This window comes from Cyrtonyx montezumae, unplaced genomic scaffold (assembly GCF_038088225.1).
Source record: "Cyrtonyx montezumae isolate F1298 unplaced genomic scaffold, pur_monq_1.0 scaffold_3, whole genome shotgun sequence".
NCBI lineage: Eukaryota > Metazoa > Chordata > Aves > Galliformes > Odontophoridae > Cyrtonyx > Cyrtonyx montezumae.
In genome coordinates, this window is record NW_027072034.1 from 39,573,165 (window position 1) to 39,587,641 (window position 14,477).

The 14,477-nt window shown below is 36.4% G+C and overlaps 1 protein-coding gene across 3 annotated transcripts in view; it reads right to left on the reverse strand.

Moving 5' to 3' along the window:
• The window catches only part of NLGN4X (neuroligin 4 X-linked), a 109,214-nt gene extending 97,082 nt beyond the window's left edge, over positions 1 to 12,132 (reverse strand). The window contains exon 1 of one of the 3 annotated variants that reach the window (XM_065741296.1): positions 11,600 to 12,132. In XM_065741296.1, coding sequence (XP_065597368.1) covers positions 11,600 to 12,071 — 472 coding nt within the window. In that variant the 5' untranslated portion in view covers positions 12,072 to 12,132. The remainder of the gene's footprint in view (positions 1 to 11,599) is intronic. The other 2 variants (XM_065741297.1, XM_065741298.1) reach the window with 2 other exon arrangements.
• Positions 12,133 to 14,477: the final 2,345 nt, after the last annotated feature.

Sequence of the window (14,477 nt, forward strand, 5' to 3'; positions counted from 1 at the left end):
TGTGGTGAGGGACCATATCAAAGATTCTGCAGAAGTCCAGGTAGATGACATCCACCACCCTTCCCCTGTCCATTGATGCCATCACTCCATCACAGAAGGCCACCAGTTCAGTCAAGCAATATCTGCCCTTAGTGAAACCATGATGGCTTTCTCAGATCACTTCTTTGTCTCGTATGTGCCCTAACATGGTAACCAGGAGGATCTGCTCCACGATCTTCCCAGGCACAGAGGTGAGGCTCACCACCCTGTAGTTTCCCAAGTCATTCTTTCTCCTTTTCTTAACAATGGGAGCAATGTTTCCCTTTTTCCAATCACCAGGAATTTCACCTGATAGTCATGATTTTTTAAATATGATGGAGAGCAGCTCAACGACCACATCAGCCATCTCTCTCAGAACCCTGGAATGCATATAATATGCCCCAATGGACTTAGATATACCCATTTTCATGAGGAGGAATTGGACTTGTTCACTGTTACAATGGGACAGAATCTGCCCCTCTCACCCACACCTACAGGATCAGGGTCCTGGCAGACACAGGGAGTCTGGTCACCAGTGAAGATTGAGGCAAAGCATTTATAGAGCACCTCAACTTTTTACATGTATGAGGAAGCCAGTTCTCCATCCTCATTTAGTGGGGGAACACTCTCCTTGGTCTGTCTCTTCCTGCCTATGTATCTGTAAAATCCCTTCTTGTTATTTTTCACATCCCGCGTCAAGTTCAGCTCCATATGTGCCTTGGCTTTCCTGATCTTACCTCTGCACATGCAGACTACATCCCTGTATTCTGCCCAGGCTACATAGCCCTGCCTCCACTTCCTGTACATCTCTTTCTTTTCCCTCAGTTTAAACTGCAGATCAGACACTGCTCAGCCATTCCACTCACTCTCCTCCTTTGCTTGATTTCTTCTGCCAGGGAATGGAGAGCTCTTGTGCTCACAGAAGGGTGTCCTTAAACAGCTGCCAGCTCTGTTCTGTTCTTACATACTTAAGGAAAGGAGATCCCATCCAGCAGTTCCTTGAGCAGCCATTAAGTTTGCTCTCCTGAAGTTTAGGGTCGTGACTTTACCTTTTGCAATTCCTCCAGATCAGAAACTCCACCAGGGCATAATCACTACAGCCCAAGTTGCCTTCAATCTTAACCTTTCTGATGCTCTCCTCTGCACTGGTGAGCACCAGGTCCAGTAGGCTCCACCTCAGGTCTGTCCATCTAGTACCTGGACCAGGAATTTTTCCTCATCAGACTCCAGGAATCTCCTGAATTGTCTGCCAACCACTGTGCTACTATCCCAGCAGATATCTGGGTGGTCAGCAAATCCCACCAGGACAAGAGCCCATGAGGGCGAATCCTCCCACAGTTGATGAAAGAAGGCTTCATCAATAGGCTTCTCGTGATCAGGTGGCCTGTAGCAGACCCCAACCACTAGTTGTCCTGACTGATCCCTGATTTTAAACCATAAGCTCTCAACCTGGTCATGGTTATTAATCAGACACAGCTCTTGACATTATATCCACTTCCTAACATAGAGGGCAAATCTCTCTTCCTTCCTACCTTGCCTATCCCTTCTGAAGAGCCTGTAGCCCTCCATCACAGTATGCCAGTCATGAGATTCAACCCAACACACTTCCTTGATAGCAACCAGATCATAATTTTCCAAGCACATAACTGCTTCCAACTCCTCCTGATTATATCCCATGCTGCATGCACTGGTGTAAAGGCACTTCAGATAGGCTTTTTGGCACACTACCTTTCTGGAGGGGCCCTCCCTCAAACCTCCAAAAGAAACCTGAAGTTTTCCCCACTAATTCCTAGAGCGAAGTTCCCTGCAATCTCCTACAATGACGACATCCCCAAGAACTTCTCTGTCCTGGTGACCTCCACCCTCTTCCTCCATCAAATCTAGTTAAAATCTCTGAACTACTTGCTCCACTCTAGTGAGCAACATTTTCCCCTCTTTCCCTTTCATACCTAGTTTAAAGCTCCCTCAAAAGCACTGCCAGTTCCTGGACTAGGATCCACTTTCCCCTTAGAGACAGGCAATACCTATCTGCAGCCACCAGGCCAAGTGCTGTGTAAACTGCCCCATGATCAAAGAACCCAAAGTTCCTGTCATGGCATGAGGCTTTCAGCTTGATTATTTCAGCCATTTATTCAGGGCCTGAGTTCCATCATACTCACCACCATAGGAGGGAGAGAGGACTTGTGATCCTACTCCCTCAAACAACCCCCCTAAACCCCCTGAAATCTCTTTTGATAGTGTGCAGGTTTCCCTGAGTTATTTCATTGCTGCCTGCCTGAACTATCAATAATAGATAATAACCAGAGGAAATGAACCAGGCCTGGGAGTTTTTCGGTGACATCCCTGACCTGGGCCTCAGGGAGACAGCACATCTCCCTGTGGGTCAGGTTGTGTCTGCATATGGGGCCCTCCGTTCCCCTGATAAAGGAACTGCCTACCACAAAAGAGTTAGTAGATCGAGTTAGTAGGCTTCCTCCTATATCTGATTCATTCACACCCACTGCATATCTCATTTTCAGGTTCACGTATTTGCTAGCTGTCTCCCTTCAAATATTATTTAAGAAGCTTTGCTGATGTTTCTTTAGCTTTTGCTCCTTCTTGGGTATAATTTTAACAAAACAAGAAATAACAAAAAATGTCTGGATTTTTTCTGGAAATCGGCATTGAGGTGACATCTATTTTCTGGTGTTTATTTGCAGTATGAGCAAAGAGACCATGAAAGAACTCAGCAAGAACAAGCAGTTGCAAGGAACCGCGTTTATTTGTATTACTTTTTTCTTCAATATGTTTCTATTTAAATATTACTTCTAGACTGCCATACTATGCTGCTTGTGCAATGCTTGTGACCTTCTTCTTGACTTAAATACGCTTTGAAGTAATTGTTATTGCCAAAGCATAATAATTATTCCATATGGATGGTTTTAGATGCTATCATAGTAAACAACTGATACAATCCAACTCCCAAGGACACACCCTTCTCATCAATTACAACTCAGCCTCTTGAATCTATTCTCTAAAGGCAGCACAAGATCCGTTATTTAAGTAGAAAGAGTACGGAGGAGAAATGCAGCTCGCATCAGCAGGAATATAAAGGTACCAGTGAGATACATTACCAGTGGAAGCACACTGCCTGGAAGTAGTGTATTTTTGAGGGGAAATCCTCATTTTTGGAATTCGACACTGTAGATTACTTAATATAGATGAAATCAAGCTAAGTAATAGTAAAAACTGTAAACACTCCATACTGTCAGTGAGGAAGAAACTTAAGTATGTTTAACATTTTTGCTTTAGTGAAATGTAAATGTGCAAAACACTTTTGGTATTTTACATTTAATACTGAAAATTGAGCGTCAGCGACATTCACTGACAAATATTTGACTGTCAACTAAAGGCTACAAATTAGGAAGGTAAAATCATTCCCTTTTAAGTAAGAATGTTTCTACTAACTAATCATAGTCTAAGAGACCAAATTTTTCTGACATTCAGTGTATTGTAAGAATTTTAACTCAAGTAGAATAATTTTGCTAATCGGTTACAAATGGGTGCATCCTCAGCATGTTTTTGATATAAAATAAATTATTATTAAATAAAAGTGAATTAGTTTGCTGCAAATTTGTCTGAGTGCATGTTTTGTTTGGGTAGGTTTTATTCCATAAATAAATTCCAGTCCACAAAAATAGGACCAATAGACCAAGTGATACTAATTTTCAGATCTGAAAAGGTGGACAGGATCCCTTCCTATCTGCTTCAGGGGCATAAAACAGGACCTTTTTGCACGTTCTTCTACTGTATTCACCAGCATCATTTCCGAGGTTCCCAAAAAAATTAGTTTGCTGGTAACTCGTGCTCCCTCTGCTGGCTGAATGAAGCAGGAATAGCAAGTCAAAGCAAAACCATTGGGGCAGTCTTGCCAATGCAGAACTATTGCTTAAAAATTTACAGCCACACTAAACATACCATAAAAAAGATAATTTGATTCTAATTTATTTGTAAGGGAATGAAATGTATATATTTGGACTGTGATTTAATTTGCCCTATTGCATATTTACTAAATCAAACAATGTATCTGTGATTTCCAGCTATAATGGCTTGTAAACATTACAAGTGATTAATCGTGTAGTTACTTGACTTGGAACAAAGTAATTTCTCTCCATTAGATTAAATATGTCACACCCCATCAATTAAAAATCCATTTAACGCCAATCCAACAACAATAAGCATTTTGGAATGAGACATCAGAAGTTCTATTTGCGACTAAGATTCCCTATGTACAGTGTAGAAAGTTTGCTTAGCATTGAAAGTAAAATTATTCTTACAAGAAGTTTGCCTACAGCATGAAGTTTAGAAGATAATTTTTTCTTTTATCATAACATTTCTTTAATGGATTTTTAACACATCAGCACCAACAGATAACTGGAAGCATTAGTTAATTTTCATGTTTTTATAATAATTATTCTTTATTGTTTATCACTTTGTGTATCAGGAGCAAACTCCACATTAAAAAAGCCACAATTCCTAAAAAATAATTGTAGCTGTAGTCTCTCAGATATAGATAATATCAGAAATGAAATAAGCTTTTTTTTTTTTTCCTTATTAGGATGAAAACTAATTAGCATCACAAAATGTGAGCATATTTAATTCTCTGTCATTCTGAGAATATTAAGTTTATCTGGAATCATCAGCAAAATGCACTTATGTGAAGACCTAAATGATGAAGATAATCTTTCACTTTAGAAAGGATAACAAACCAGACTATTGAGATGCTTTTCAGTTGCAAACAATTGTGCCTGGAACTCTGAGAAGCAAATGACAGACATTTGCATTAAAAACTAAAAATGGAACCTGATAACTTATTTTGCAGATATATAAATAATTATACAGAAGAAAAGATGTTTGGTTTACACGCAACCTACGACTATCACGTTGTTTGTTCATTTTCTTTCTACTTTTCCTGCCTATTTTTATACACCCAGTGAAAGTATGCTTTTCTTGGAAAATCAGCCCAAATCTCTATTATCTCTGAGGATTCTAACCGGTCTAATTCCTGCTAGTCAGAAAAGGGGCATTTCCTTTTAGTATTTCCACAGATGCACAATGATTCATGAGCCTTGCAAGTAAGTCGAGCTATTCGGAAAAAGCTGGTTTTGTTTGAAGCTGCAATTGATGCAATAAGGGAGACTGAACAAAATCCAAAGAAAAAGATACAAATAACTTTCAAAAACTGAGCAGACTTGTGAAAAAAATCCCTGAAGATTAATAACAGCAATAACCTCAGAAAGCCTTAATTTTAGTACTGCATTCTATAGGCAGAATGAAATCAAAGCTAGTTCAAATAGTATAATCAAGATGCTACTAAAATCAGAGCATCTTTAATGCAATCAATTAACAAGACATCTACCAAATACCCACTACACTGCCTAGAAGAGAGAGCCTCAGTTTTAGATAGTGTCAGATCGATTTGTGTTCTGGAGGAAAGCAAGGAGATGCAAAGTGAAAAGCAGCAGCATATATAGGAATGTTTTACAGGAATGAAGAGGAAATTTTTCTTTTTTTTTTTTTAATGAAACAAAGAAAGAAAACACCCTGCAGATACTAGTCAGAGTAAATGGGCAGAATGAAGGAAAACTGCATGTCTGATCTCTCATGACCCACATGACTAAAGTCTATTTCTTTTGCGTCATTGAGCCAAATGGCACAACCTCTGCAACTCCAAAGCACTGTTCTTTGACTAAAATGAAGATAACATCTCTTTGCCTTTGTGAATGAAGAATGAATTTATTTAATTTTTAAGAACATTCCCTCCATTCTAGCAGGTTTGTCAATACAAAGTAATGATGATACTTCTGGAAATCATGCCAAAAATCCTGTTCAGATTAGATAACACCATGATAAATACCAAGCTTTCTCTCTAGGCTTTGTTGCGTATCAGTTCCTGAAAAGGCCATTTGGGTACAATCCTGTAAAGTGCCTGTGGAATGGGCAACTCTTGGAGGGAAGAACAGCATTCTGAAATCAACAACTAAATCTGAGTTTAGCTCTAAGGATTTAAGAACTTTATTTCATCTAGATTAGAGTCCTGTTCTTTGGTGTCAGAAGGTATTTGCGACTGTTAAAAGCAAGAATGTAAAATAAAGGCCTGGATTACCCACAGCTTTATCCCAGTAGGCAGAGGGTAGTGAGACATATGCCTCCTCCTTTCTCACAGATGCTGCAATATTTCTGGATTAGGAGGGGACATATTGGACCATAACAGTGAAAGAATTGGCTTGAGGTGCTTTGACACAACAGCAACTTTATATTTCACAATGGTGAGCTATTTTCTCTCTGCTGCTGAAGTCTGTGTTTCCATTTAACTGGGGTTGTACATATTAATTTCAGCAGTATGGTTTTATATTGTAATTTTTATATGGCATTATTCCCTCTCAGTTTGGATAGCTACGCAGGTATTTTACAAAAGAATATGACTTTATGCTTATAATGTTTAGGCAGCATGTCTCAAACATTTTTTGAGTAATAGGGCAATTTTGATACTCAATATGTATCTTTCCAAAGAAGAATTGACTGAAAGGGCAGAATTTAAAAATTAAAAATATTGACAGACTGTGGCAATCTTGAAACTGAGAAAAAAAAAAACTGTTGTAATGTTGTGTTTTGATAGAAATACATTATTTGTAATATGGAAGTGTTCAAACACTACCATTTGTTCAAGAAATAAACCTCCTACTTATGCTTTTTAAAATGTTTACCCTCTTACACTTTAAACATAACCAAAAACAGACAACAGAGGTAAAACTCCATCTTTTTATGAAAATTATACAAAATATAACAGACTTTATAAAGCATATAAGAAAGATTTTGAGAAAGTATTAAAACTATAGGCATGTGAAAATAATTGTCAAGATCAGACTCATCTTGTTTCTTTACTATTTTATCTTTCTCTTTCCCTGCTCCCAAAAAGAAAGTCAGTTTTATGAACAGATTTTTATCAATTTAATTTTATCAGTATAATTTTCATAAAATGCTTTTTCCAAATTAATCAGTCAATGCTGTTCAATGGAAGTGATGTAGAGAAGGGTGCAAACACTCACCTATATAAAAAACAGAAGTCTACCTAACATGAAAAAGCAACACAGCATGCAAGCTGGAAAAATCACCAAACACATCTCTTCTTTATCAGTTTTGCTCAAGTTTTTTTTACTGCTTAGCTGACTAGAAACAGAAAATAAAGTTTTAAGTTAAGTGCCCTTCCTTCACACTACTGCTCGGAGAATAAATACTGTTCGTCTCTTTCCTGTTGCCCAAGAGTTTTCTTCCTGGTAACCCACAATAAACATACCATTAATTCTGGACAATTTTCTCAATTTTCCTATTCTAAAACCAAAATTGCACCCTACACATTCAGCATTAATATGTACCAACTTCTGTTGTCACTTCAGCTGCATTTATTGTGATGTAAATGAGATAGATGTTTACAGAGTATTTTTAATGAGCAGACCTCTGAAGATGTTAAATACTGCTTAATTCCTAACAGGTATATGGTGGCTTGCTAGCTTATCAATGTGTAAAATTAACCCTCTTACTATACATCAAAGTAAGTAAATACGTTTACGATTGATCATGTAAAGAAAACAAATTTTTTTAAAATTTTCTGTGAATCTGGAGTAGGTAGTAAATAATAAAAACAAAAGATTTATTTCTTTTTTATTTTTTTATCTTGACTTGATGTTAATACAAGTCTTAAATTTTTCATGAAAGAAATCCAAATTAAAGTCTTTTCTATTTACTTTTTGCTATTTGTTTCCAGTTATGATAGGAGTTAGCAATCTCCTCAGCATCCACAGATTCAAATGATAAAGGCCAGGGATTAAGCACAGCCGATTAACAGTCTGTGTCCTCTTCAATCTAGCATTTCCACTGTAGATAAACCCATATTCAGACTGAAGTTATAATAAACAGACTGTCCTCAATATCATTTCCCTAGATGACCTCCTCTAAACTGACATTCAAGTATTCTTGTGGAAAATTACTGAAAAAGTAGAGAATGCAACATACCCCCCAGAAAAGTGATATTAGTTATTCAGAAGAACTAGCAAAATGTTTTGAAAATAATTTTGATAGAATGATAATTTTACTGGAAGTATTTCGTTTCAGTTCTGAATGATTTCTTATTATTATAGATTTGACAAACGAAGGACTTAGTTTTTCAATGTCTATTGCTTATAATTATCTTTGAAATAACTGCTCTTCAATTTATATTTACTATTAGGAAATAAATATATCTTGGTAGATTACAATAGTAGAAATTCTTTCCCTTTTCACACAGAACAATAAAGATGAAAATTCTTAGAATATACTGAAATACAAGTCCTACCCTACGGGAAATGTCATCATAAACCATTTGCCCAGTGACTGTGACAGAATAAAATACCATACAGTCAGTATTGACAGAATAATATGTTATGTACACGTTTTGATTTCTACTGTAAATTGTGTTTTTACTTTAAATGAAAAAAAACCCTATATAATCTAAAAACAAAGACTTTTTTTTTTTCTTTTCAGATACATTTTAATATGGAAAATTCTGAAAAAAATGTCAGGTACTGACATTTGACATCCAGAATTTTATGTGTAAAAATAATAATAACTAATAAAATAATAAGGTGATGATTAATAAAGATATAGAATGTTTAATAGACATTTTCACTTCTTTACCTAGATGCTCCAGGTATTTTAAGGAACTATAGAATTCCATACCAGTGTGTTTCTTTAATCTGAGTCATTAATATTTGAAACATTTTTATATAAAAAAAAATAATCTTATCTTCCCAGTTAAAGGGCCTGGATTCAACTCCTGTTTCCACTAGTTTATATTGGCAGAATTCCAGCGAAGCAATTCTGAAATCAGATGAATGAATGGGTGTATTTATTCATCAATTCTTCATTCAGAGCACATGATTAAAATTTGGCTCCCTTTGACAGCACAAACAATAAGAAAGAGGCCATGCTATATAGTGGCAAGCAAAAAAGCACAAACATGCAAAGAAAAAGTTTGTTGCACTTTGATTAGCAATTTCATAGAATTGCTTTGAAGTAAACAATGCATATGACCGCAATTAATTCATTACAGTTGTTCATCAACTCTTCTTACTGAAGCTTTCTTTAAAAAAAAAAAAAATTATTCAGATTAAATTTAATAGTCAGAACATCCTTAGGTATGAAAGTATGGATGATTTTATCCACTTTTTGTTGTAGACACGAGTGTTTGAAAGCTATTCATAAATAAATCTGTACTTGAGAAAGAATTCAGAAAATAAATCTAACTCACTCACTTTGAGACCTTACTTCAAAAACTAACTTCGGAGTCTATGTCCATAAGAACTTATCTCCAACAACTAAAACTCCTAATGTAGTGTAACGTGTTAGATCAGATTGTATGGACTACAATTTAAGGCTATGCATGTTTAGTGTGATTTGGAGACATGCTAACCTGAGAGATACGTAGTTCAGTTCTTCCTAATCATCTTTGTGAGAAGAAGGTCGCATATTTTCCACACCAAAAGAGCTTCACTGAATTATATTTAACTAGGCATAAGATTTACAGCATGCAATTAAAACATCGTGTATTCCATTTAAGTATCTTGTTCTCAGTGGGAGCCTGTTAAAAATGCTTGTCATATTGCAAAGAAACAATTTTGCCTTCAGCTCATCACTGACACTAAACCTAATCTGTCATTATTCAGTTATATTTTTTTTTGCTTTTTTATGTTTTTTGGGGGGAAGTTATATAAAAGAAAATGGATTCCCTTTAAATGTTATTTTGTGTAAACAGAAAAACTGTAAAATGGGGAGGAGTAGCTAAGTGAACATAAAGTTGTAAAAGCATACAATTACATTTATCAGCCCTTTTTATGTATAAGCTAATAGCAAACCTCATTTACTGTTACACTCAATACAGGCAATTTTATAGATTGTCTGTCCTTCAACACACAGTATATTATTATTCTTCCCTTAGAAATTTGCATATATTTTTCAATTTCTAGTTTTCTGTCTTCCTTAATTAATGTGAGAGACTTATTACTGGATTGAACATATACATGGATTTATTTACATTGGCATTTTTCCTTCAATAACAACAAATAAAATATTAATCTTAAATGTTTTCTTAGGACAAACCATCATAGTCACCCATTAAAAGCTCCAGGACAAAATCCAAAATATAAAGAACCTCTAGAATGATCTCTCTTTGGATATTTCCAAAGAGTGAAATGAGACTGTAACTGAGAGAACTGAGTGGCTCTTTCAAGTATATATGCACATGCTTGTGCACACCCACACGCACACTCACATGCACACAGAGCTCCATACCACACCTTTCCCTTCTGAGAACATTCATTTAAGTAGCTTTGTAGTATTGTAGCAGAGCTCATAGCATACCCAAACCTTACCCCTTTCTTTTTAGATTCTAGTTTTTTTCTTCAGATTCTGAGAACAAGAAAAGAAGGTGGTACACTTACTGCTGGTAAACAGCTTGGAAATTCTGAGCAAAGAAGCCAATCAAGGCAGAAGGATTAAAATAAAGTAGTACAGAATTTGCATATTCAGAGTATGGTTACTGAGAAATAACAATGCATTGGTTATGCAAATCAAATCTTCAGCTAAAATGAGGGGATTTGCATATCTGGGAGAAATCTGCCATGTTATGCACCAGTAACTACATTTTAAATGGCTGAAAGAACTGATTCTTAGCAGAATATTCAATATAACTACCAATAGATTTGTTTTTAAATTTTGTTGTGATATAGAATAAACTTTAAGCATTAGAGGCCTGTCCAAAGTTGATTCTTGATTTTTTATTTTTTATAAGAAAAAGTACCATTTGGATGCTAGAACACTGCAATTTTTAAGACTGAGGTCATGAAAGCATTCAGAGTGTGTGTTGCTATTTGTGTTCACCTTCTGGTGGATGAAAGGTGATTTATAGTAACCCTCTTGAGAGAGGGATGCAGAAAATATGAAAGTTTAAGGCTGTTCAGGTCTATGTAATAAAATTACACTTGCTTAATTTTACATTTAATGAATGAAGAAAAATAAGTTGGATTGAAAAGTTTCATAGGTGAAAATCCTAGGCTTTATAAACAATTTTATATCTTCTACTAAAATCAAGAATAGTTAACTTAAGCTTAAGGTACTAATATAAAAATAAGGAAAAAAAATGGAAAATTCTCCTTTAAAATGAGTATACTGCAGCATTTGAATTATTCATGCAATGAAAAACAAAATGTTACTGCTGTTTATTTTCCCGTTCTTCTCTTGTGAATGACGTTTAGCTCTAGTTAGGATGTAAGCTTATACACCCTGCCCACTAGCTGTAAATGAAATTGTGATGTTACATAGATTAATTAAAAAGAATTCATGCATATATGTTCAATCTACAAATTATTCCTTTTGATGAATATTCAAAGACACAATCCATTTCCACAGATAAAAATGGAAGAATCTGCGCAAGATACTTTAAAGATCTTTCTACTTATCCCATGCAGTACTGGTAAGTGAGCTACAGTGAGATCCTTAGAGTACTTACCATCTTCTGTGGGCACATAGATATTCAAATACAGGCAGTCTTCATTTTGATCTTGAACATATGTCACCACAGTATCCAGATTGGCTGTAAACCAGACTGGCAGCATGTCATTGAGCAATGACCTCTCATCCAGGTACTGTGGGCAGACAGCAGCAAATTGTGTGGCATTACGGACACCTGTCCAAGATGATGGTGGCTCTGGTGGCTGAAATCGCCTTTCTCCAGTTGGAGGAGAGGCGTAAGGAACACCCAGATACTGTTCCACTGGACCAAGGATTTCATTGGGCAAAGGTGTTCTTAAACCACGTATTTTGCCATAATTTGTTGTAACCACCGGGTATTGTGCTTGGCCATCAATAAGAGTAAATCTTATAGCCAGTGCAGTTATCCATAGGAGGAAGTTGGAATTCAGCATGACACACACTGGAGTGAAGATCAAAGGCAGCCATAGAAGTCCCATTGGTTTCGACATTATTTAAATCAACATCAGCAGGACTCTTTTTTTTTTATTTTTCCACAACCAGTAGAAAAAATGAGTCAAAGAAAATAAAAAATATTAATAGAATAAAAAGCTATTCAAAAATAGCATAACCTTTCTCAGGCAGAAAAAAAAAAAAAATCTGATGTGTGATTTAGTTGATCGGCTATAAACAAATTCCAGAGTCAGAAGAAAGCAGAGAGTGTTTGTCCCCAAGGCCCATCCCAGACTTGAGGGTAGACTTAATCCTGAAAATGCACAGCACGTCCCAGCCAGTAGAGTGAGGAGAGAACCCAAGGTTAATCCACTTCCCCAGCAAAATGAGTCCTTCCAGTGAAGTCCAGTCCACTCAGCCTGTAGTAAAAAGAAAGCAATCAATTAAAATCAACAGACACATTAATATTGATATACATCTATACAAAATAAACAAATAAATTAAATTCACACTTTACTTCTCTACCAGTACCAATAAATCTTTCATGAACAATAGCCACCATGTTTAGCTATGTGTTTCCAAAGATATATAAGGTAAGAAAGCTGAAAATAGAAGGCATGAATTTGCGTAGGGCTAGAAAACAAAACCAAACACTTTGTTTTTGTATATGCTTTCAAACCATAGCCCAACTATTAATGCTTTTAGGAAGGGTATTCTACATTTAAGTGCCAGCTCCAAGGTATTCTGAGCCCTAAATAAAAACTTTTTTTTTTTACATATTTGCAGTAAAACAGAAGATGCTCATTAGATATTTTGGTGCATTGGATAATCAATTTGTTATGATACAACTTCTATTTGGCATCTTTTGCAAGTATGCATAATCTGTAACCCAACTTACCTCCACATAATTCAGACATTCCAATGAATGTAACAGAATTACCTTAGTACAAAGAAAATGTGACAACACCATTAGTTAAAATTAAATAGGAAAGTCCTGTTTTTCACGTCCTTTACTTGCTCTATATCTGACAGAAGTGAACAATGACAACTGAAAAAAGTGTGACACTATCTCTCATAAATCAGATCTTGACCTACACAGTTAACAGCTATGTAAGTACGTCTTCTTGCATGCTCCTATATCTTTAGACAGAAGTCAATTTATAAATGAATTATGTCACATACCTTTATGTTAATCACTACAAGTGGTATATGTTACAACATGCAAACAATATTTACATTCTTCTCCTATGTAAATAAATGGAGGAGTTCCCTTTAATCAATTTTTCAACTCAAAAACATAGACAACTATTTCACATTTTGAAAAATCCTTATTATAAGAACCTGATACTTTACATTTGATGGGATGAAAACAAAATAATATGAAAATCATTTATATTTTTGGAAATCCATGTTGTGTGTCAAGGCTGCCTAATGATGATATAAAATCAGCTTTCAAAAGCAGAAAAATCCAAGGTCAGTAGTTATTGACGGTGATTTCTAATTAAAAACAAACACACAAAAAGAGATATCAATGACTTCATTTCAGCTTTTATATCATGAAATACGTGAAACAACTGAACACCAGAGAAATATCAAATGGATATTTTTTCTGTTGAACAAATATTTGCATTTACAGGTTTCACTGGTAGAGAACAGGCCCTAAAGAGGCCTCCAAAGGACATGAAATGAAAATGCAGTTTCTGGAGACAAATCTCAGCTCAGGTCCCCATTGGCAAAAGTAGGCTCTGACCAGCCCACCTGGAGCCTTACCCAATTTAGCCCAGTCGTGGGCTGCCAAACCAAGCCTAATCCATGCTGCAGGTATCCCTGCACCCTGCTGCATGCCCAACTGGATCCTGCCTAGGCTGGACTCCCAGGTCAATCTCAGACCTGACATCTAACCTTGTCTGCCTGGCTGACTGATGGCTGGGCAGTAGTCGAGTCACCCCATCCCCAACCCAGCCCCAGTGGTGAGCTGCAGGAGGGTGCCCTGTTGGAAAAGGTGGTGCCCTGTTGGCAAAATCACTGCCCTGCCAGTGCCACAGGTGCCCACAACGGCTGGTTCATCTTCCATGGAATGCTCCCTGGCACTTAGGGTGTGCAGCTGTCTACTGGTCACCTGAAAGTGCTCCTCAAGGACTGCCTTCCCATCTAACTTCTCCTACTGCCTTTAACAACAGAAAACAAGATTGGGCAAGCAGTTTCAGTTTCCTCATGCTGTCTTCCATGCTGTCTTTGGTATGCTCTCTCAACCACACACCACAAAGTAGATTTTCCCTTTGACTCAACTAAGCCTTTAAACTAAGGGAGCACCCAGAGTTCTTATTCTCTTGATACCCATACTGCATAAGTTTGTAGCACCATTACAAGAAAAAGGAATTAAGAGCTGAGAAAGGTGGAAGGAAAAACAATGGAACAGATAATAACAATTGGACAGAGGAAAGCAAAAACAAAAATCAAAACAA